The sequence below is a fragment of the Diabrotica virgifera genome, chromosome 3 (genome assembly GCF_917563875.1).
Source record: "Diabrotica virgifera virgifera chromosome 3, PGI_DIABVI_V3a".
NCBI classification, from domain to species: domain Eukaryota; kingdom Metazoa; phylum Arthropoda; class Insecta; order Coleoptera; family Chrysomelidae; genus Diabrotica; species Diabrotica virgifera.
Window position 1 is genome coordinate 245,498,605 of NC_065445.1, and position 19,884 is coordinate 245,518,488.

Here is a 19,884-nt window from a genome sequence, read left to right on the forward strand (position 1 = left end):
TAGTAATGTAAACCCGCCTTTATTCTTTGACTTCGACCATATCTGCAAATTCTAAAATAACGTATAAATGAATCTGTTTTAGGTCAAGATCGCGACGGAGACAGTTCAGACGAAGACGGCGACAACGACCAAGACTATCCCAGCTTGGACAGCGACCTGACTTCCCCTCGCAATTCGGAACCCACTAGCCTAACGGAATCGATGCAAATGGTCGATTCGATTCTGAGCGACGGCAAGCTCGATCGATTCGACAAAATCGAGAAACTCGTTACGACGCTCAGCAACGCTGCCATATTGCAGAACGACACCGAGTCGGAAAAATGCACTTGTAGTTGTCATTGCAAACTCAATAACGGGTATAAGCAAGAACGGGTCGTTTCTCCTACTAACTCATACGTTAGTAGCGTTACGGATAACGAACCCGGTATAGTTAAGGAGAATCATTCTAATATAGGCACTCAAACACTTAGCACGGGTGATATAGTCGTCACGAAGATATTTTTTAACGAAACTACGGAATGAAGTAGACAGTGAGATTAGGTTTCTTTTAATTATATGGAATGTTTTGTCCTAGGTAAATTACTAAACTATAGGTGGAGCTGGTGTTGGCAATCAAAATGATCGAACAAGTAGTAAAGTTACTTGGTAAGTAACTCAAAGCTACTTTTTGTTGATATTTAAATAGATTGACGAGACACAATGAGATGCGAACGATATTGGTTTTTAGGTTAAAGCAAAAATGGGACAGCTTTTATAATAATTTGTACTAATAATCACCGTTACTAACAAGGAAATCGATTACCTAATTTTAAAAACTTTGATTTTGATTATTTAGGATGCCAGGTTAGATTTGATACCAGTTAAGTTATCCGCTGGGAAGGTTGACATGGAGGGGATATGACATGTCGCATAGTGGCATAATTTATAAGCCGTCCCCCAGGACGGCTATAAATTCAGTTCTTTTTCTGGACTATATTTTCTTACCTTAGTAATGAAATCCACCTCTTTTGTTCAACCAGATCCTTTAGAAACACAAATAATTTACGTATCCCTCTTTCACTATAATGTTTACAATCCGGGGTAAAGCACATTCATTTTTATTATACAAAATACAATGGTTCACAAAAGTTCCCAACCTTTGCTTTGTGAATATCACTAAAAAACTATATTTCATCGAAATTTAAGACCGAATTTTGGTGGTATTATCTTAAAAACACCCTTAAGCAGAAAATACAGCAGAGAAAGCAAAATTTTAACTTTTTAGGAATTAAAATGGCTTGAGATTGGGCAAATCCTGGCTTTTCAAGCTTTGTTTACAAAGTGATAATAACAATGTGACAGTCTTGACGTCACACTTCGGCTATCAGCCTTAAAATCTCTTCGTATTTTATAGCAAATACATACTTATAGTAAATTTCTAATAATGTATTGTAATAATGTATGTATGCATTATCACAAAATTAATAGTAAAATTTTAAATAATCTCTCGTTTTTGTAAATCACACATAAAGCATACACATAAGATCGTCCCCCGCGACGTCAGAGTGTACCACGTGACCTATAATCATAGTTAACCCGGTGATATATCCCGGCGGATATTATATTATTCTCCTCTAGTTGTTTATGTATTGTTATCAGTGATTTTTCTATTTTGCGAGATTACACTGATAGAAGAATACAAGCAATGTATTACAAAGAAGCAAATATAAAACGGAGAAAAGTAAGTAGAAGAGAAAGAAGAAGAAACCCTTAATCTAGTATCCTTTGTAATGCTCATTCAGTATTTCTTGATATTCCAATTGTATAATTAATTTAAAAGACTACAGGTCTTCTAAATGTTTAAGTCTCTGTGTATGCACTGATTACTAGTCCGGTGTCAAGCACTACTCAAATAGCTGACTAAAATTCAAACACGATGCCAACTGACAGGACCCCCAGGTCGTGGAGAACCCATTTTTGTACATCCTGACAGGCGCACTACTCTTATTTGTATGCAACAGTGAAAGTGTTGATACATTTGATACAGTTCTTCCACTCGTAAGTTTTCTCATGCGTCACAATTCATTTTCAAACAAGTTCAATCAAAAAATAAAGTGAAACGTACGTCTATGTGTGGTATTGATACGTAGTACTGTCAGAGTGTCAGTGGTAATAATTATAAAATGTCTATTTTCCCGTGAACATATTTTAAAAAGTTAATTTATTGAAGTGTTTAATCTTTTTTCACTATTGAGGAGATTGATGAACTCAACATTAAACAGCTTGAACACCATACAGACTATTACGAATCTATAGATAAAATATAGAACCATAATAAATAAAGGACACCGCACACATCTTATGGAAAATATAATGTCACTCAAATGAAATAAAATTTACATGAATAGATGCGTCCTGAAATTTCAATAATTTGATACCATTGCGGCAACTCTGTATTTTGATTAACAAGAGCGTAAATTGATAAAAAATAAATCTAAAATCAAATAGGAATGTACGTGTGTCAAAGAGAGAAAAAAGATCTTGTGATTCGCTTACTCCATAAATCTTTCTGAAGGATCAAGGCAGATGCTTACTCTTACCTTTTCCTATTATTATTGATAATAAAGTAGGGATAATTTGGTTAGTTGTACCGCCTCTAATCGGCTTAAAATAGTGTTGAATAGACTGTATTCAATAGCCACTAGACTAATATTATTTATGAATGTCAGTTTTACGGACATCAAATGCGATTTCGATTAACTTTAATTACAATTAACGCCCTAATTAAGCAAAATCAGAGTTAGCGCAATGGTATCAAATTATTGAAATTTCAGGACGCATATCTATTCATATAAATTTTATTTCATTTGAGTGACATTATATTTTCCATAAGATGTGTGCGGTGTCCTTTAAAAAAAGTCACAACAAAGTTATTATTGTTAAGAAGATTGAATATTAGCTGTGGTTGAGTAATACAAAACTATCGAGTGAATTACATAAAAAAACTTTAAAAAGGGGGTAAACCCTAAAAAAACAATTAATATTTTTAATATATCAAACCTTTGGGGAAACAGTGAAACAAATGCAAATTTTTCACAAATTTAGTTATCAACACTACGATATTACTAATACTCGTCTTTTTCTGGGGACCCAAAAGTCAGTATTGCAACTTTTCCTGTATTTAACTGAAATATTACATTTATTTTTTATAAATATAAAACCAAATGAACTTTATTGATAAATAAGTAAAACTTTATTGATTTATATAAAACCAAATAAACAATAAATGCAAATAAATAAAAAAAAACTATCACTGTCATTGAAAATTGGAAACGTCAAAATTCATAAGCTATCAAAGACATTCGATATTGTTTATCTTTGTTTAACGTATTGTAATGTCTATGGAAAAGCGGCTTAATTTTGCGATACTAGTTTCTGTGAGTTAAAAAGAGACCTAGTATAAAAAGTAAATCGTGAATAATTTCGTGCATGGGAAAAGTTGTACTGGGAGTGGAAGTACTATATATATTTTTTTGATTGCTAATACCACACACCCAACGATACAAGGTAAAGAGTAGTATCGAGAATTATTCACAAGAATTGATGCTCAATAACAAAATTTTATTTGTTGTTTTAGAAACGTTTTTACCGGTCTTGATATAGACTGTGGCCTTGTATGTAATGCCTTTTAGAGAAATGTATATACAAAGATTATGTATTGGTTTGTATTATATTTTAATTGACGACAAAATGAAGTAGATTAGCTATTACACATAATATACTGCGAGGCAAAAAGTGTAAGTGATATCCGCAGGTCGTATTAATTTGTAACAGAATCTTATGTGAGGTTGGTTTAAAAATTAATTTTTTGTTTACCTTGAAGAAGCTAATTTGTATGAGTTTTTGCTCAGTTTTTAGGTACCGAGATATTTTCAATAAAAAACAATGTGAGTTTTAAATGCAATCCTGACATATGTGAAGAGGACATAAAAGTCGAGAAAAATTTGTGATAAAAAAGAATGTGTGTGTACTTTGTACGCACGTAAGAAGTTATACTATAGAACAGAGTAAAACACACACAAACACATTGAAAAATGCCACAAATGATTTCTGAACAATAATTGTTGGAAAAATTTTAATTAAATACGTATTTTCTTAAAAAAAATTATATAATAATATACTTACAATCATAAAATGTATAAAAAAAAATAAAAAAAATAAAAGTTTGTATTGGGGATTGAACCCACGTGCATTGTGTTCAAGTTCCAGCACCTTTGGATATCGGCTGCGGGGACATATGCATTATACTGGAAGATAGAGCAACTGAACAACTTGACACTTCCGAATTTAACCAGATTAGTTTGATGTCTACGGAATTCAAATATTACAACACAACAAAACAGAGCAAAAAAACAATTAGATGAATATTTTTAGAAATTTTGTTGGTTAGGTAGGTAGGTTTAGTTTACGTACATACTAGTTAGGTTTATTTTACATTTTCCAAATAGGTTATGTACTTTTTTATTGCGATACTGAAACATTTACAATTATTATTACGTACCTGTTGCTTTTAAAAACTATTTAAAAGTCACTACAATTATAAACTTTTTTGTTTCTGTCCTCACAACAATAAAACTAATATATTATACATTTGTTTACTTCCATATTGAACAATTATTATTGGCAGATCATTTCAACACACAATCAGAGCCCGTATAACGACTATTACCATACTGTCGGTGTGCGCATGCGCGCAGATTAATAATAAATAATCACCCTCAATCGTGCCTAAAGAAGTATAACTTCAAAAAGAAACACATCGGATGAATTACTTTTTCATATTCTTCTTTATGTTCCTCTATTATCGGAGATTGAATATCATCCAGGCTATACTAATTTCGTCTAAAGCTGTTCTAAATATGTAGTTCCCTTGTGAAGCAACCAAACTTGAGTTTCTCATCCAGGAAATTCTACAACCTGGATTTCTTCGATGATGGTAACTGAAGAATAATACTAGTTCTATACAAGAAAGAATGTCAAATAGATTTTAAAAATCAAAATATGTTGATACTTTCGTAATCTTATAACAGTACAAGCAGATTGTAGATAAAGAAGTAGTTTGGCTTCTGATGACCTCTCTACATTGTTTCACACTACATCTATGTTTGTGATTTTCTGCTATCGAGAGCTTGATAAGCCAGGGAGTCGATATGAATAGCTTCGCATGCTGTGAGAAGGCTAATGAAACCTTAAACTGAACATGAAGAACCCTTTCTTCAGGCAAGATCTCATGTCTGTCAGAAACAAACAGGGAAATATTTATTTATGTACCAAGTCAGTAAAGTGACTCTTTATCGAACGAGTCTGATATTGTGAGCCGAGCGAGCGTAGCGAGCAAGGCGAATAACAGACGAGTTCGACAAAGAGTTTTTACTGACGTGGTGCATACAAAATTTTATCGCCAATTATAAAAAACATTAACACTTACTTAATTATATCCTTCTAATGAAAAAAGAGTGTGTGTACTTAGTCCTTATAATAGTCAGTATGTCAATAACCATTAATATTAAACAAAAAAGTTTTCCTTACGGGGGATTCGAACCAAGTACTGACACGTCCGTAACTAGATACACATACCGCTAGCCAACGCAACCACTTGCTAGACACGGCCGATAACTGTGGCCGATATTAGATATAAAAAGAACAAATAGGAAAGTAAAAATGTAAAGAAAATAATTGACATCAAATGAAAAGACATACATAAATCATGGTAGATTCAAGGATATGAAAAAGAACTTTACGTACAATATAATATGTAGGTAATAGTAATTTTATTTTTGTTGAATTACCTTCATCATTAAAAATAATCGTTATCAGGTGCATTTAATAAGAAATTTAGCACTTTTTCTTGCGGCAGGGTTTTTGATTTTTTGGGAATGTAATTCCTTCCTTTTTGTTTCAAAAAAGCTGTAAGTTTTTTTATAATTGCTTATATCTATGTCTTTATTTGTGGTCAGAGTTGTCTTTAACATTGAATAATAGGACCACATAGTCGATGGAGAATATTCTTTAGACAATTCAGAGAAATATGCTAGTAAAACACTTTCACTATAATTTGTGATACAATTTTTTTCACGCCATGCTTCAAATATGTCATATTGCCTATTGTATTTTTCGATGGATTTTGCTGGGAGAAGCTCTGAAACTGCCTTTAACGATTTCTTGTGTATTTCAGGTGGCGTCCATGTAATTTCTTCCATTTCCAAAGCAGCACTACTGTACTATAATTTGATATTCGTTTTAACACTTTTATTACAATAAATACAATTTTCAATTTAAATTTTTTAAATATGACAGTGATGACAGGTGACTTCTGCATGCCGCTTTCGATTTTTAATCGATAGATAGTTATCAATATTGAATAATTACTAAATCGGTAAACTTGTGATTAATTTTATATGAATATAATTGCAAAATACTACAGAATTTCACTTTTTGGCATAAATTTAATTAATAATAACGTAAATTGTGTACAATATTTTCAATAATTAAAGTAAATAAATTTTAAGTTCACTCAAATAAATAATCGATTACTGCCATAGACCACTTACATTCAATCTCGGTTAATTTGATTATTCGCGGCAGGTAAAGTAAAATTCTTCTTTCAGTATAATAAAGTGTTACTTTACTGCCGCAAATGGCGTCAAATGAGTACAATAATGAATGACTTTAGTGACGGTTGGCGATGAATATATTTATATAGCACAACATCTTTGAACTGTTAGATCTTAGACTATAACCTGTTATTTGCCCGCCAAATATTTAAATACTTACTCTACTTCATTTTGTCGTCAATAGAGACAAAATATTTAATTGTTGAAGTACTTCAGGCCGATTTTTTTGAATAAAAATGCAGATCTGCAAAGTACGTTGATTTAAAATTACTCAGAGCCATTTTTTTTATAATTAGTCTCTCATAAAAAATTTTGAGCAAGTACATTCCATTTTTTATTTGAAAGAATTGGTTTTGAAACATTAACAGTGCCTTGTTTGGATATTAATTGTGAAGCCTTTTTAAATGTATTTGTTGCGAAATTCTCAAGCACTTCTAGATTAAAGAAAAAATGTTTAGGATTGTAATCGATGTTTTAAGCGTCAATTAAGTGGTTTAGAAGTAGGCTAACACAAAGGTCTTTAATTTTTAAGTGATGTATATATTGTGTTATAAAAACCATCAAACATTAAACTGTAGTTTTGAGAATACGAATCTGCAGAATTTCCTGTTTTAAATAACGTATATTTATTAACATTACTTATCATTTATGAGGTACACAATAATCCGGGTTAAAGATTATTGGGACCGTGCAAGTTCGCCAAAGCGACACCTGGTTTCTACGCTCTGCAACTTTATTCGCATTTTAATTATATTGGCCAAATATATTAGTCCTGGTTACTGGATAATTGTCAAGGTCATAGTCCAAAAAAATAATAAGAAAAAATAATATTCAGGTTATGTTATTAAAACGTAAACAATTGTATGTAGTAAATAAAATTAGTTATTAAAATGTAGTACTGCAAGTAAAATGCAATTAATTAAATTTACCTTTATATAATAATTGCATATCATATCAATATTGTGGAGCAATATATAATTTTTCTTCTTCAATGACAGTAAGTATGAAATATACGTCAATTTGACAATTTCAATTGACATGAATTATTTAAGAAAGTTGCAATATTTCTCCGCTATTCGCGCACGATCGTTTCTCCTATCCCTTCCAAGTACTTGCACACCGCGAATAATTAAAGACGGATGCATTATCTCTTAGTTAACAACGTCAATTTGTTAATATCGTTAATAATTTTTATAAGATCGTCTCTTTGTGAGCTATGAGATAAAAAGCATCTGTGTTAACATCTTTATTTGATAAACATTTTAATATTAAAGTACCAAAGAAAGAAGACTGCGAAACGGGTCCGCCAGTAATGACAAGCTCAAGTTGGTATATAGACGGCTCCCTAACCTATGAAGGTACCAGGCTGGTATATAGCACAAGACCAAGGAGCTAATATGTCGGCAAGTAGAGAATGACTCGAATGATGATCACTCCGATACTCGAGCAGCTCTAAAAGCCCTCAGTTCTATGCAGATTGATTCAAAACTTGTGTGGGACTGTTTGGGTACCTTCTCCCAGGTTGGAAGACTGGGTTCCAGTGTACAAAGGCTACGTAGGCAATGAGTATGCTAATAAACTGGCCAGCGAAGGTGCTTGTGCGCCATTAATTGGCAAGGAACTCTGTTTTGGGGTTGCGAATACACACAAAACTGCAGCCATTAATAAATAGTTGCAAAAAGGCTTTGAAATGGTGCAGAAATGCACCAGCATAAATACAGGCTAAAGAGTTAGTTCATCAAGGAACATCCAGCCAATTTCGCAGCTGGTTTACTGACCCACAATAGAAAAATTGTCAGAGTGATAGTGTGGCTATTAACTAGCTTAATAAGCATTTGTGCCATATGAGCTTGACAGAAGAGGATACTTGTCAATTCTGTCTAAAACCGCTCTGTACGTCTTATGTCAGAGTGAAGGCCTCACAAAAGGGTCACTCTCCAAAATCGATACTGTCATTAACACGCCTAACTTCACGCGCGCAACTTTGATACAAAAATTATAAAAAAAAATATGCATTGACATCCAGATCCCGTAATTTTTTGAGCATTATAAAGTGAGCATTATAAAGACATACATAATTTTTTTTGTAATTCCATATTTAATTTACCCTGCACTTCTCGTAGACTATTATCGACAAGGTAGAGTTGTCACTATTTTGGTAATTGTCCTCACAATTTATACTACAAACCATACATACTCTAGCTAGACATTCCACGACCATGTTAATCTTTCGGATCAAATTAACGCCATCTCTTGATTGGAAAGGCAACTAAATTGACAAATTATAGTTACGCGGGAATTTCAAACTATAAAGTTTTGCGGGATTTTTGATGAAATTTCGCGGGAAATTAAAACAATAGGCAGACAATGGGGAACTTGCACATTTTTTTTTATTACATAATAATGTTCAGTTTTGTATAAAAATGAGATTTCCAAAATTTCCCGCTACAAAAACTCATAATAACTTAGAAATACAAATTTAAAGTCTTCTTTATTTTAAAGTAGTTCAGACGGCCCGTGACGTCATATAGTTTTACATTAGTTTTTTATATGGTTATATCTATGGAGACCTACACAGAGGAGAGGAATCGAGATAGGACGACCTTGAAATTTTTGTACACAATTTTGCCTGTTTGCTTGGTTTCTCGCTAGGGCGGCGGTGGCGTAGAAATAGATGCTACTTTTGCATTGGAGTGAATGTGAAAATTTCGAAAATAATTAATTATTCGTAGTTAATATAAGATTATTGGTTTTGGTGGTTAATATTATTTAAATATGAGTGCCAAGAAAGCTTACACTAAAAGAACTTGCTTCGTACCGGGATTTATATCGAGTTATCGTTCCGATAAAAAATTCAAAAGGGAACTTAACGAAGTTAATAAAGACTTTTTATAAAGATTTGTCTTTATGTTATTTATAACGTTCGTGGATTAAACCTATTCGTTTGTATGTTATTTCCTTCGGTGTAAATAAAATTTGTGCCTATTATTGGTTTTTATTTTAACCTGAAAATTATAGTGATAATAGTAGGACGATCTTGAAAGTTTTTCTGTCGAAACAATGCATTTTTTGAGACAAAATATTTCACAAAAATTAACATTAATTTTATAAAAGTCAGACTATCGTCTGCGTAGTTTATAGACATATATTTTTATTAACTAAATTTAAACATCTGATAGGTAAGCTTTCAGAATATAGATAAATGAAGTATTAAAAAAAAGCAGTTTAAATTTTGATAAAAAGAATACCTAATTAAAAAAAATTGATCAATAAACTTCAAATTATTTAAATAACTTTTTAAACTTTTTAAAAACAATTACGTACAGTTAAGTCAATTTTTTCAACTAACAAACTTTTTAATATCAGTTACAAAGATATTAAAAAATTAATTTGCCGTTGAAATACCATTGGTATATAAATGTGGCAGTTAGATAATGTGACAAAATATTTCCGCTTCAAAATAAGCTGTCCTACATATTAAAGTAATGACAAATTTAAATTTGATGTCACATCTCCATCTACAATGGTATATAAAGAATACACTTTTTACCACACGTCGATATGTTATAAGGTTAAAATAATTTATTTTTGGCATAAAACATATTCAGCTACAATCCACCAATAAATTAATGTCTAATTACGCTAAAAACAAAAATAAAATGAGTTAAATATTAAATAAGTCCATAAGAGCTAATGTATTTGTAGCACCTATTCGAACACTTGCGCCTCTAGCGGCGATTGCTGAAAGTTGAATTAGAGGTTGAAAAGTTAGCCCACAAACGATGCATTGCGTTTCCACTCCTTCTTACAGGTCTCCATAGTTATATCAGTGATGTGGGAGGGTTATGTAAGTATATTCTTCTTCTTCTTCTTTAGTTTATTGGCCTCCACCTACTTGGGTATTTGGCCACAGCATCGTCGCGAAATATGGGAAAATATTTATATTGTAATGACATTTTTTTATCGTATGTCATTGTAATAATATAAAAAATATATCAGTTTGTTGGGATTGGAGTTTACAGTTTTTGAAGGAAAAAAGAGAAAGATTAATATGGAAAATAAAGAAAAACTTTATAAGTATTGTTTAGTGCCATTCTGTACAAGTACAAGCATCAAAACCCCAATAAAATATTTATTAGATTACCAAGGGATAAAAAACGCCGTTTAAAGTGGTTATTTGCATGTCGAAAAAAATATATTTCAGATAATACACAAGGTCTTCATGTATGTCAAGATCATTTTATCGTAAGTAGTCTGTTGTCTGCTTAATAGTGTTAAATAAAACAAGTATATTTTTTCATATTTCTGTGTTTTATAATATTGCCACTATACTTAATAGGAAGTGTGTACCTACTAAGTTTTATCGTTAAATACTTATGAGAATAATAATCAGAATAAAATCACAGTATAAAATTAGTAGGTATAATGGGAGTATAATATACATAATATTATATGTACTTACTTATCTGCTTTAACTCCCCGAACTTCTCCGACGGAAAAATTTTCACTCTTTTGAAAATATGTTAGCCACCATACACATATCAACTATAGGTAAGTTATCAGACTGCCCTTTACAAAAACCCTCTTCGGTCATTTTAAAAAATATATCTTAAAAACACTCAAATATATCAGAAATAGAAATTATCAAATATATTTATAAAACTTAGTGTCAGTGTCAAAACGAATGCCAAACCTATGAGGGAACTTACACATTTTTTTATTACGTAATATTATTCAGTTTCCTTTAAAAATAATATTTCCAAACTTTCACGCGGTAAAACCTCATAATAACTTAAAAGATAATTTAAAATCTATATATTTTTTTCTGTTTTCTGGCCTTGGTTTAGAAGAACCCTTAGCCAATGTAAAATAGTTCAAACGATCAAAAACGCTTGTGACGTTACATAACTGTATTTTCTACTGACGTTTATAATGTCTAATTTAAAATTATATACAATTTTGTTTACTTTGTTGGTGCAGAATGTACATGCACAACTATATGACGTCACTATGCGTTTTGGACCACCTGTTTTAATTTGAATTTTTAATCGTCTTTAGGGGCCAAACGAAAGACAAACAAAACTTTTTTATCTTTGATATATGTTTTAAATTATGTTCTGTTGTGATTTATAACATTTTTTTCGAATTTAAAAATTTATGCAAGTTCCCTATTATGTTTTATTCAATAATTGTACTATAACTTAAAATTACCTTTAAAGTTCCATCTACATAAAAAATATTAAAAGTCTTAAGTTCTGTCTAAAGTTGTGGTAGTAGGTAGCGTTGTAATCGGGGTTGAAATACCAATATAAACAAAAATCATAGTTTTACTGAAAACCTCAAATATTCCAATTTGTTTTCAAAATGCTAAACACTACTGCTATGTGTCATGTGAAAGCACTGTTTTTGTAATAAATTAATGTTTAATATTTACCCCTTCAACATTCGTTTAATATTTAGTTGAATGAAAATTTTTGAAAGAATATTTTGTAGGAAGATTTTTTAGATAAACACCTTATAATCTTTTACAATTTTCCGAAAAATATATAGGCCCGAAATGTTGATGACACACTCGTCTATTGGAATAAACTGTTTTAGGATCCATTATATTGTTTTTTTACAATATAATGTAGAGAAACACAGCACGGGATAATCCAACGCTTAGTGTAAACTAAAAATTTTACTCATAAAAACGGAGAGAAGGTTAATAAAATTGATTAAAATTGTGATTAAATCTGATTTAAAACATAACACCGCTATAATAATTAAACCACAAGTTGTAAAGTAAATACAAAAATAACCCATTAATTTAATTGTCAATTGTTAAATGTGACAAGAAAATTGTCTGAAGGCGACATCTCTGGATTGGAACGGCAACTAATTTGCTGTCATCCTTGACCATGTACGTGAAAGGTCTAGAGTAGGGATGGGCAAAAGCCGGCCAGTGGGCCGGATCCGGCCCTTTTGCGTACTTTATCCGGCCCGTTGAAAAATTCTTCCTCGTCAAACTTCTTTGTCTAAATTCTTTAAAATGATATTTATAGCATTTTTGTCAAAAAAATTCCTTGGGCAGTGGGGGAAAACTGTACCAAAAGATTGGGGGGTGCACAGCGTACGTTCACCGTATAGTCTTCCGGCCCGGGAGACATTTTGAAAATGTCATTTTCAAAATGTCATACCCTGGTCTAGAGTACGTATGGTTTGTGCTTTATACGATAAATATCTATTTATTAGTTAGTGTCAACCTATCCCCGGCCCCGTTTATAAGTCATGAGATATTTCTAAACTTACAAAAATTAAATTAAAAAGAATCATCTGTTTTCAATGTTGTCTATCGTAAAGAATATGGTATAGACTTTTACGTAGTCTAAACTTTTCGTTTTCTACGTGTTCTAAACATAGTTTAATGTTTGGTGGTATATTGGAAGTTTTGTCAAATATCTAAGAGCAATAAATTAAAAAAAAATGTGTACCTCCAAAAGCAGCTGTGTTTCGCCCTAATATTTTACAGGAATTGATTACAACTAATCTTATAGTAAGGAATACTGCTGGTTTTGGCGATAATACAATTATTCGTTACAGTTTTTTATATACAGGGAAATTTAAAACATTTACTAATATTTATTTAGAGTTGAATTTTTATTTCTACACTGCTAATTTATTTTGCACGATTTAATCTATATTTATTGATATTTTTTTGTGTAATTTAGTGCCAGCTAAATCTATATCGGATATCCTATTAATAATTTGATCCTTTCTGGTTCTCTTTAAGGAGTGTAGGCTTTCGAGACCCCGGTTTTTAAGTGTAGATTGTATTCTCAGTATGTACTTTAGGACTTGGTGTGGAATTGTTTCTTACTGCCTGTCCGTGTGGAACTGCGGCAGTTTTTAATAAAGGTAGTGCGCCATCTATTGTTCACTGATGTGAAAACAGTGTACCGGTTGTACTTATCTTAATACAAGACCGTTATTTGATGAGGAACCCGTGTACAATGTGCATCTTAAGGTATAAATTGATAGGGAGATACATACGCAGGATATACTCAGAAAAATCTGTGAACACGCATACACTTTATGGTAAACGACCTAGAGATAAAAGTTAAAAAGTTCTGAAAATAATAGGAACAATTACCGAGTTATGTTTATGAGAAGTAGGGTCCTTTTTCAGCCCCTGGATGGGGCTGGAAAATTGAGTCTCCTGGATGGATAATCACAAATCAAACAGTGCTAAAAAGACTGAATATTGAACTTGAAATTATATTTACTATAAAGAAGAGAAAACTTGATAAACCACAAAATCCAATCCCTTATCTCTTCAAAAGATGTATTAATCTCCAAAGTAAACAAAATGGTATATAATTTTATATGAGACAAGAGAGATGTCATTACAAAATATTATGATATGACGTCACAAGGATTCGCGCGTTTTTTGATCGTTTTAAATGATTTAAATACAGTCAATATCCTAACCATGATACTTTAAATAAAGTATTATTTATAGTATCATGATCCTAACCATACACACATGCAAATTATGACATTTGAAATAATTTATTTGGCTGTATGCTAGAAGGAAAGGGACCACAGGAAAATAGAGAATACTTAATTCTAAGAAAAATAAAACTTTTGTCCTGAAGTTCTTCACGACAAATGGTGTGAGATTGGTAGGCACAGCTGCTTTGCCCAGTCTACTGGACTTTCGCAGTTCTATGTTCATACAATGTTGAAAGAACATTGATGTATTATAATTAATTTCAAATATTCCGGCATTGAGAGTTTTTTTGGGCTCGAACTTCGTACCCACTTCATGAAACGAGGTACCTTCATTAAAAGTTTCTGAAGTTCTTCACGATAAATGGTGTGACATTGGTAAGCACACTAGCATTACCAAGTCTACTGGGCTTTCACAGTTCTATGTTCATACCATGTTGAAGGAACATTGATATATTATAATGAATTTCAAATTTTCCGCCATTGAAAGTTTTTTTTGGCTCGAACTTCGTACGTACTTCATGAAACAAGGCGGTACAATTATCCTTCATTCAAATTTTGAAATGAAATCAATACCCAATAGATGATTTTCCATTTTTTCTACTTACATAGTAAAAATTGATGTAATATCTTTTCAATATCATATTAGTAATACTTAAAACATTTTTTTCTCTAAGTATACTTGTAATAGGATATCCGATATCTGCGAAACTTTTTTTTAGATAATTTAATTGTAGCTGCCATATCTTATCAGATATTTTTATTTAAACACTTGATAACTGGAAGCAAAAGGAATTTGACTGAAAATGAAAGATGCAAAATAAAATCACGATCTAATTGGGCAGTCCTGCTATAGTCGGGAACGGTCTGTATGACACGATTCGTATTGTACAAGACAAAACTATACGGAAATCATATCAAAATTCAAAATGGCGAGTCTTATATGGACAATCAAGAATGTTATTCATCCACTACGTGAGTGGAGATCTCCCAAAATGATCACGCAGTATTCGAAGAGACTCCCTGGCGGTGTGACAGGTTGCCCTGTCCTGCTGAAACCATTGTTGGTTTTAAGCTTGGGCCGTTTTCGCGAATTTTTCCGTATGACGGAAAATAGCACTCCACGATAAATTTTTTTTCTGCAAAACTGAACCACGAACCTGAACATTAACACGACATTCACATACGTTATAACGAAGTTCGGAAACCACTTAGTACGTTTCGGTGCATGACACATACAAATTTGAGGCATACGCATTTCAGTACTTTTTATTTTGTCGCATACCGTATATTCTACTTACTATTTAATAATTTTTTCCACCTACCTCTACCGAAAGTATACTTTTCCGGACCTGATTGTAGGAAGCAAAGTTGTACTTTTCCTCCCTAGGGAGGAAAAGTAAAAGTGACGTCATGGTATTTCATTCATGAAATATAACTTATTAACGCCCTGTACAATATCTATTTTCTATTATGTAAGTATCTATACATTTTAACGTTTATTTATAAAACACCGTGTATTTTGCAGAATGGTAAAAAACAGTAAATTGTTATTTTGATTTAACAATGTTTACAATAATAATTTGACTTATATTTGACAGTTGACAGTTATATTGTACCTACTTGTCAGTTTTAGTTTTAATAAATTTTGTTGGTTAGCTACATAAATAAATTAAGTAAAAATGAAGAAATTACTTGTTATTTGAGGAAGGTGGAAAAACCATATGTATAACATGGGAGTAAAGTGCCTTTTCCTCCCTTGAATGATTACTGCCCTCCGCTACGCGTCGGGCAGTAAACTTCATTCTCGGGAGGAAAAGTAGCACTTTCCTCCCTTGTTATACAAATAGCTATTACCGGAGTAATGGATTTAAACGAAAAACTACATTTTTGCCAGCTCTATTTTTATCAGCTCAGCTTCGTTTGACTTACCGAAAAAAAGGTTAGATGCTGAATAAGTGACGGCTTATAGCGCGGTTGCCGTAACTAATGTGTGGCTTTCAGAGATTTTCAGTTACTTAACGTATTTTTTATATTGCATGTGGAATAGGAAAAGTGTAAAGTGTTGCTACAAAAAGAAAGTAAAATATTTTATTCAAGTGGACGCTAGTTTTGTTATTTCCGTTTATATATTTTTGAAGAAATTAACTGAACAGTTCAACACCTTGTATATCACTACATAGGGTGTAAGTCCAGTTGAAATAATATTCATTCTTTATTAAGGGTCGTATATTTGCAGTTCAAATTTGTGCTGAAAACGGGCATCTTTCATTTTCAGTTTTTTATTAAATATGTATTTATAATTTTATATCTTAAACAACACTAAGAGTTTTAGATTAAATTAAAAAAAAACGTTAAAAATAATATACTACTTGTTGGAGGGTCCTTTGCACCCTAATAATAATTATACTTTATAGTCAACTTAACAAATTGAAATTGAAAAATTATACTTAGACTGCTAATATTGGACTATAAGCTGCAATAATTAGTAAATATATGACATAAGTGTAAGCTAGTTAATAATTTCAATTGCGAAGAATATTCCTTTGAAATTCTTTAACATTTTTGGCCGCCATTTTAAACATACAAGAGTTGTCGCCCATTTTTTCATATTTTATTATCTATGCTACATAAATGTAACTTTTTAATCAGCTTTAACACGGTTAAGTCTCAGCGTACCTCCGTATCTTAGCTTGAAAAATAAGAGTAAGGTAGAATTAAATCAACCATGTGTGGTAAGTAAGGATCAATACTAACATAAGACTTGCAGATGATACCGCAATCATAGCAGAGAGTATAGACGATTTACAAATTCTCCTAGATATCATTAACAGAGGAAACAAAAAGATAGAACTAACACTGAATATAAATAAAACCAAATTCATGGTGATCTCAAAAAACCCCGTTGACAACATACACCTGACATTTGAGGGTAAACCTATAGAGAGGGTCGACAAGTATAAATACCACGGAGCAATTATAAACTCACAATTAGATATCAAGATGAGGAGATAAAGATCAGAATAGAAATAGCTCGGAAAGTATTTATAAAATACAAGTCAATGTTTACAAATAAGAAATTGAGTATGGACATTAGATTGAGGTTCGTCGAATGTTATGTCTGGTCGCAACTACTATATGGGGCAGAAGCTTGGACTCTAAAAGCCCAATCCGTAAAAAAATTGGACGCATTGGACATGGCAGAAAACTTATGAACACAATTAAAGTAAGAAAAACATCGTTTCTGGGCCACATACTTCGTAACGATAAATACTCTCTGCTACACGTCATGATACAAGGAAAAGTAGAGGGGAAAAAGGCTTGGGAAGAAATCTTGGCTGAGGAATATCAGAGATTAGACTAACCTCAGTGTTGAACAGATATTTCACTTTGCAAAAGACAAAGAAGCGTTTAAAAAAGTGATCGCCAACCTTCGTTAGAAGGCGGCACACGAAGAAGAAGAAGAAGTGGTAAGTATGTGAAAATTTAAATATCATCACATAGACCGTGCAACTACAACTTTTTTTAATTGTATGGTCAACATCTGATTTCAAATGGTCTTAAGTCAGGAGAAGCTCCTGGCTATGGAATGCTTGCGATCTCGCTTTCGCCCTACTAAGTCCTTGAATATCAAATACAGTTTTCCAGTCAAATACAAAATCAATGTCCACCCAGGTAGGAGGATAAATGAATGGACAAAAATAAGCATGGCCGAAATACGACTCATCTTGATTTACCAGACTGTATAATTTTGGATTTCCTTATCAACAACAATCGACTACAGGCAAAGATAAATGGAAAACTAACACAGTTTATACCAGTACAAAAGCGGAGTCAGACAAGGTGACTCGTTAAGCCCACTGCTCTTTAATTATAATAATGGACGAAATAATAGAAGAAGTACGCAAATGTCATGTCATGATTACAGAATGGCGAACAAAGAAATCCAAATATTATGTTATGTACACTTCGGAAGAAGTCGAGACGTCAATAAATTTCATTTTTAACTTAAATTGTGGCTTATTTCCCAATTAAACAGTAAATTGCATAAGATGCCACAAAGAAATAGCTTCAGAACAATATTAAAATTTATAAAACAATCATACGACCAATAGCGTCAACATATGGCGTAGAACCAAGGTTCATGTGGTAGAAAAGACAATAAACCTTATTGATATTAATGATATTAAGAAGGATATTGGGGCACATTTGTTACAAGTATATGGAGAATAAAGTTCCACCATGAGTTATACCAATATTAAAAAGACCTCTATAGCATATTATGCAAAAATATCAAGATTGCGCTGGGCAGGTCACCTTATAAGAATGGATAATGACAGAACACCTAGTAGAATGCTTAGCGAAACTGTGGTGGGACGTCCGAATCCGAATTAGAATAGAAAAGGCTAGAATTGATATGAAACAAATATTATGTAGTAGAGACCTCAACCTAAATCTTAGAAAGCGAGTATTAAAATGTTATGTATTTTCTGTTCTTTTGTATGGTGTGGAGACATGGACTCTTAATAAACAATGCCTCAATAGATTGGAAGCGTTCGCAATGTGGACATATCGAAGAATGCTGAGAATCTCCTGGACAGACAGAATAACCCATGAGGAAGTTCTAAGAAGAATACAGAACAGCAGGGAGATACTGGATTCCATGAAAATAAGAAAACTTCAATACTTGGGTCATGTAACACGTGGTGACAGATATGAATTCCTGAAATTAATTATGCAGGGAAAAATTCAAGGAAGGCGCAGCATAGGTAGGAGTAAAATGTCCTGGCTGAGAAATCTCAGAGAATGGTCTGGATGCAGCTCAACTGAACTCTTTCGGGCTGTAGTGTCAAAAGTTAGAATAGCAATGATGGTTGCCAACATGAGTTGCGGAGATGGCACGTAAAGAAGAAGAAGGTGCGACGTCGGCCATAAGGAAGACCAAGGAAGAGGTGCGTAGACAGAAGCGAGAACCGATACTAAAGAGATAATATTGAGGCTGCATAACTGGAGCCGGATGCTGGTGGAGGTCAGGGCCCCATTTGGGCTGTAGCGCCATAGGAGAGAGAGTGACCGGTGTGTGTGTCTCAATGGGTCTCAACAATGACAAGCTGCAACGACACAATACACCCAGTGTTCACGTGTTTGAAACACGTGTCATATGTCAAAATAAACCCTTAAAATTGATATTTTCTTCAGAGAACTTCCAAATATCCGTTTTTTAATTTCATGTACGGAGCGAATAGATAATACCGGGTGGAAAAATTCGCGACAACCCTACAGAATTTAATAAACAACGTGTTTCATCTGCGTAACACAAACTATGTTATTGTAATTATAAATTGTTGAAAATATTTTAGGTAAACCGATATTTGCGCCGGTTCAGCGTTTGCTATGACCGTATTTTAAAAAGAAACGATTCAGCATCGTTTCAAAAGTGTGAAAACTTCTTTATGTTGTGTTGTTTTTATATTTGTGATTCATCCTGTACGCCGGTACTCTTTTTTTGTACTCTTTTATTAAATGTTGTTTGTTGTGTGGGTCTTTTTGTCTTAAATTATTTTTTAAGATTACTAAAGACTGTATTGAAATATATTCTAACACTAAAGCAATACTATTGTATTATCTAACATACATTATGTTTGCTGGTAATGGTTTTTATTATTTATAATAAATAATTTATATGTTGTTTGTAACTGAGTTAACTAGAAAAATATACAAACACAAATATTTACCAATT

At 32.4% G+C, this 19,884-nt stretch overlaps 1 protein-coding gene across 1 annotated transcript in view; it reads left to right on the plus strand.

Moving 5' to 3' along the window:
* LOC114328693 (uncharacterized) overlaps window positions 1–19,882 on the plus strand; it is a 111,303-nt gene extending 91,421 nt beyond the window's left edge. The window contains exon 10 of the mRNA XM_050646010.1: window positions 83–19,882. Coding sequence (XP_050501967.1) covers window positions 83–522 — 440 coding nt within the window. The 3' untranslated portion in view covers window positions 523–19,882. The remainder of the gene's footprint in view (window positions 1–82) is intronic.
* Window positions 19,883–19,884: the final 2 nt, after the last annotated feature.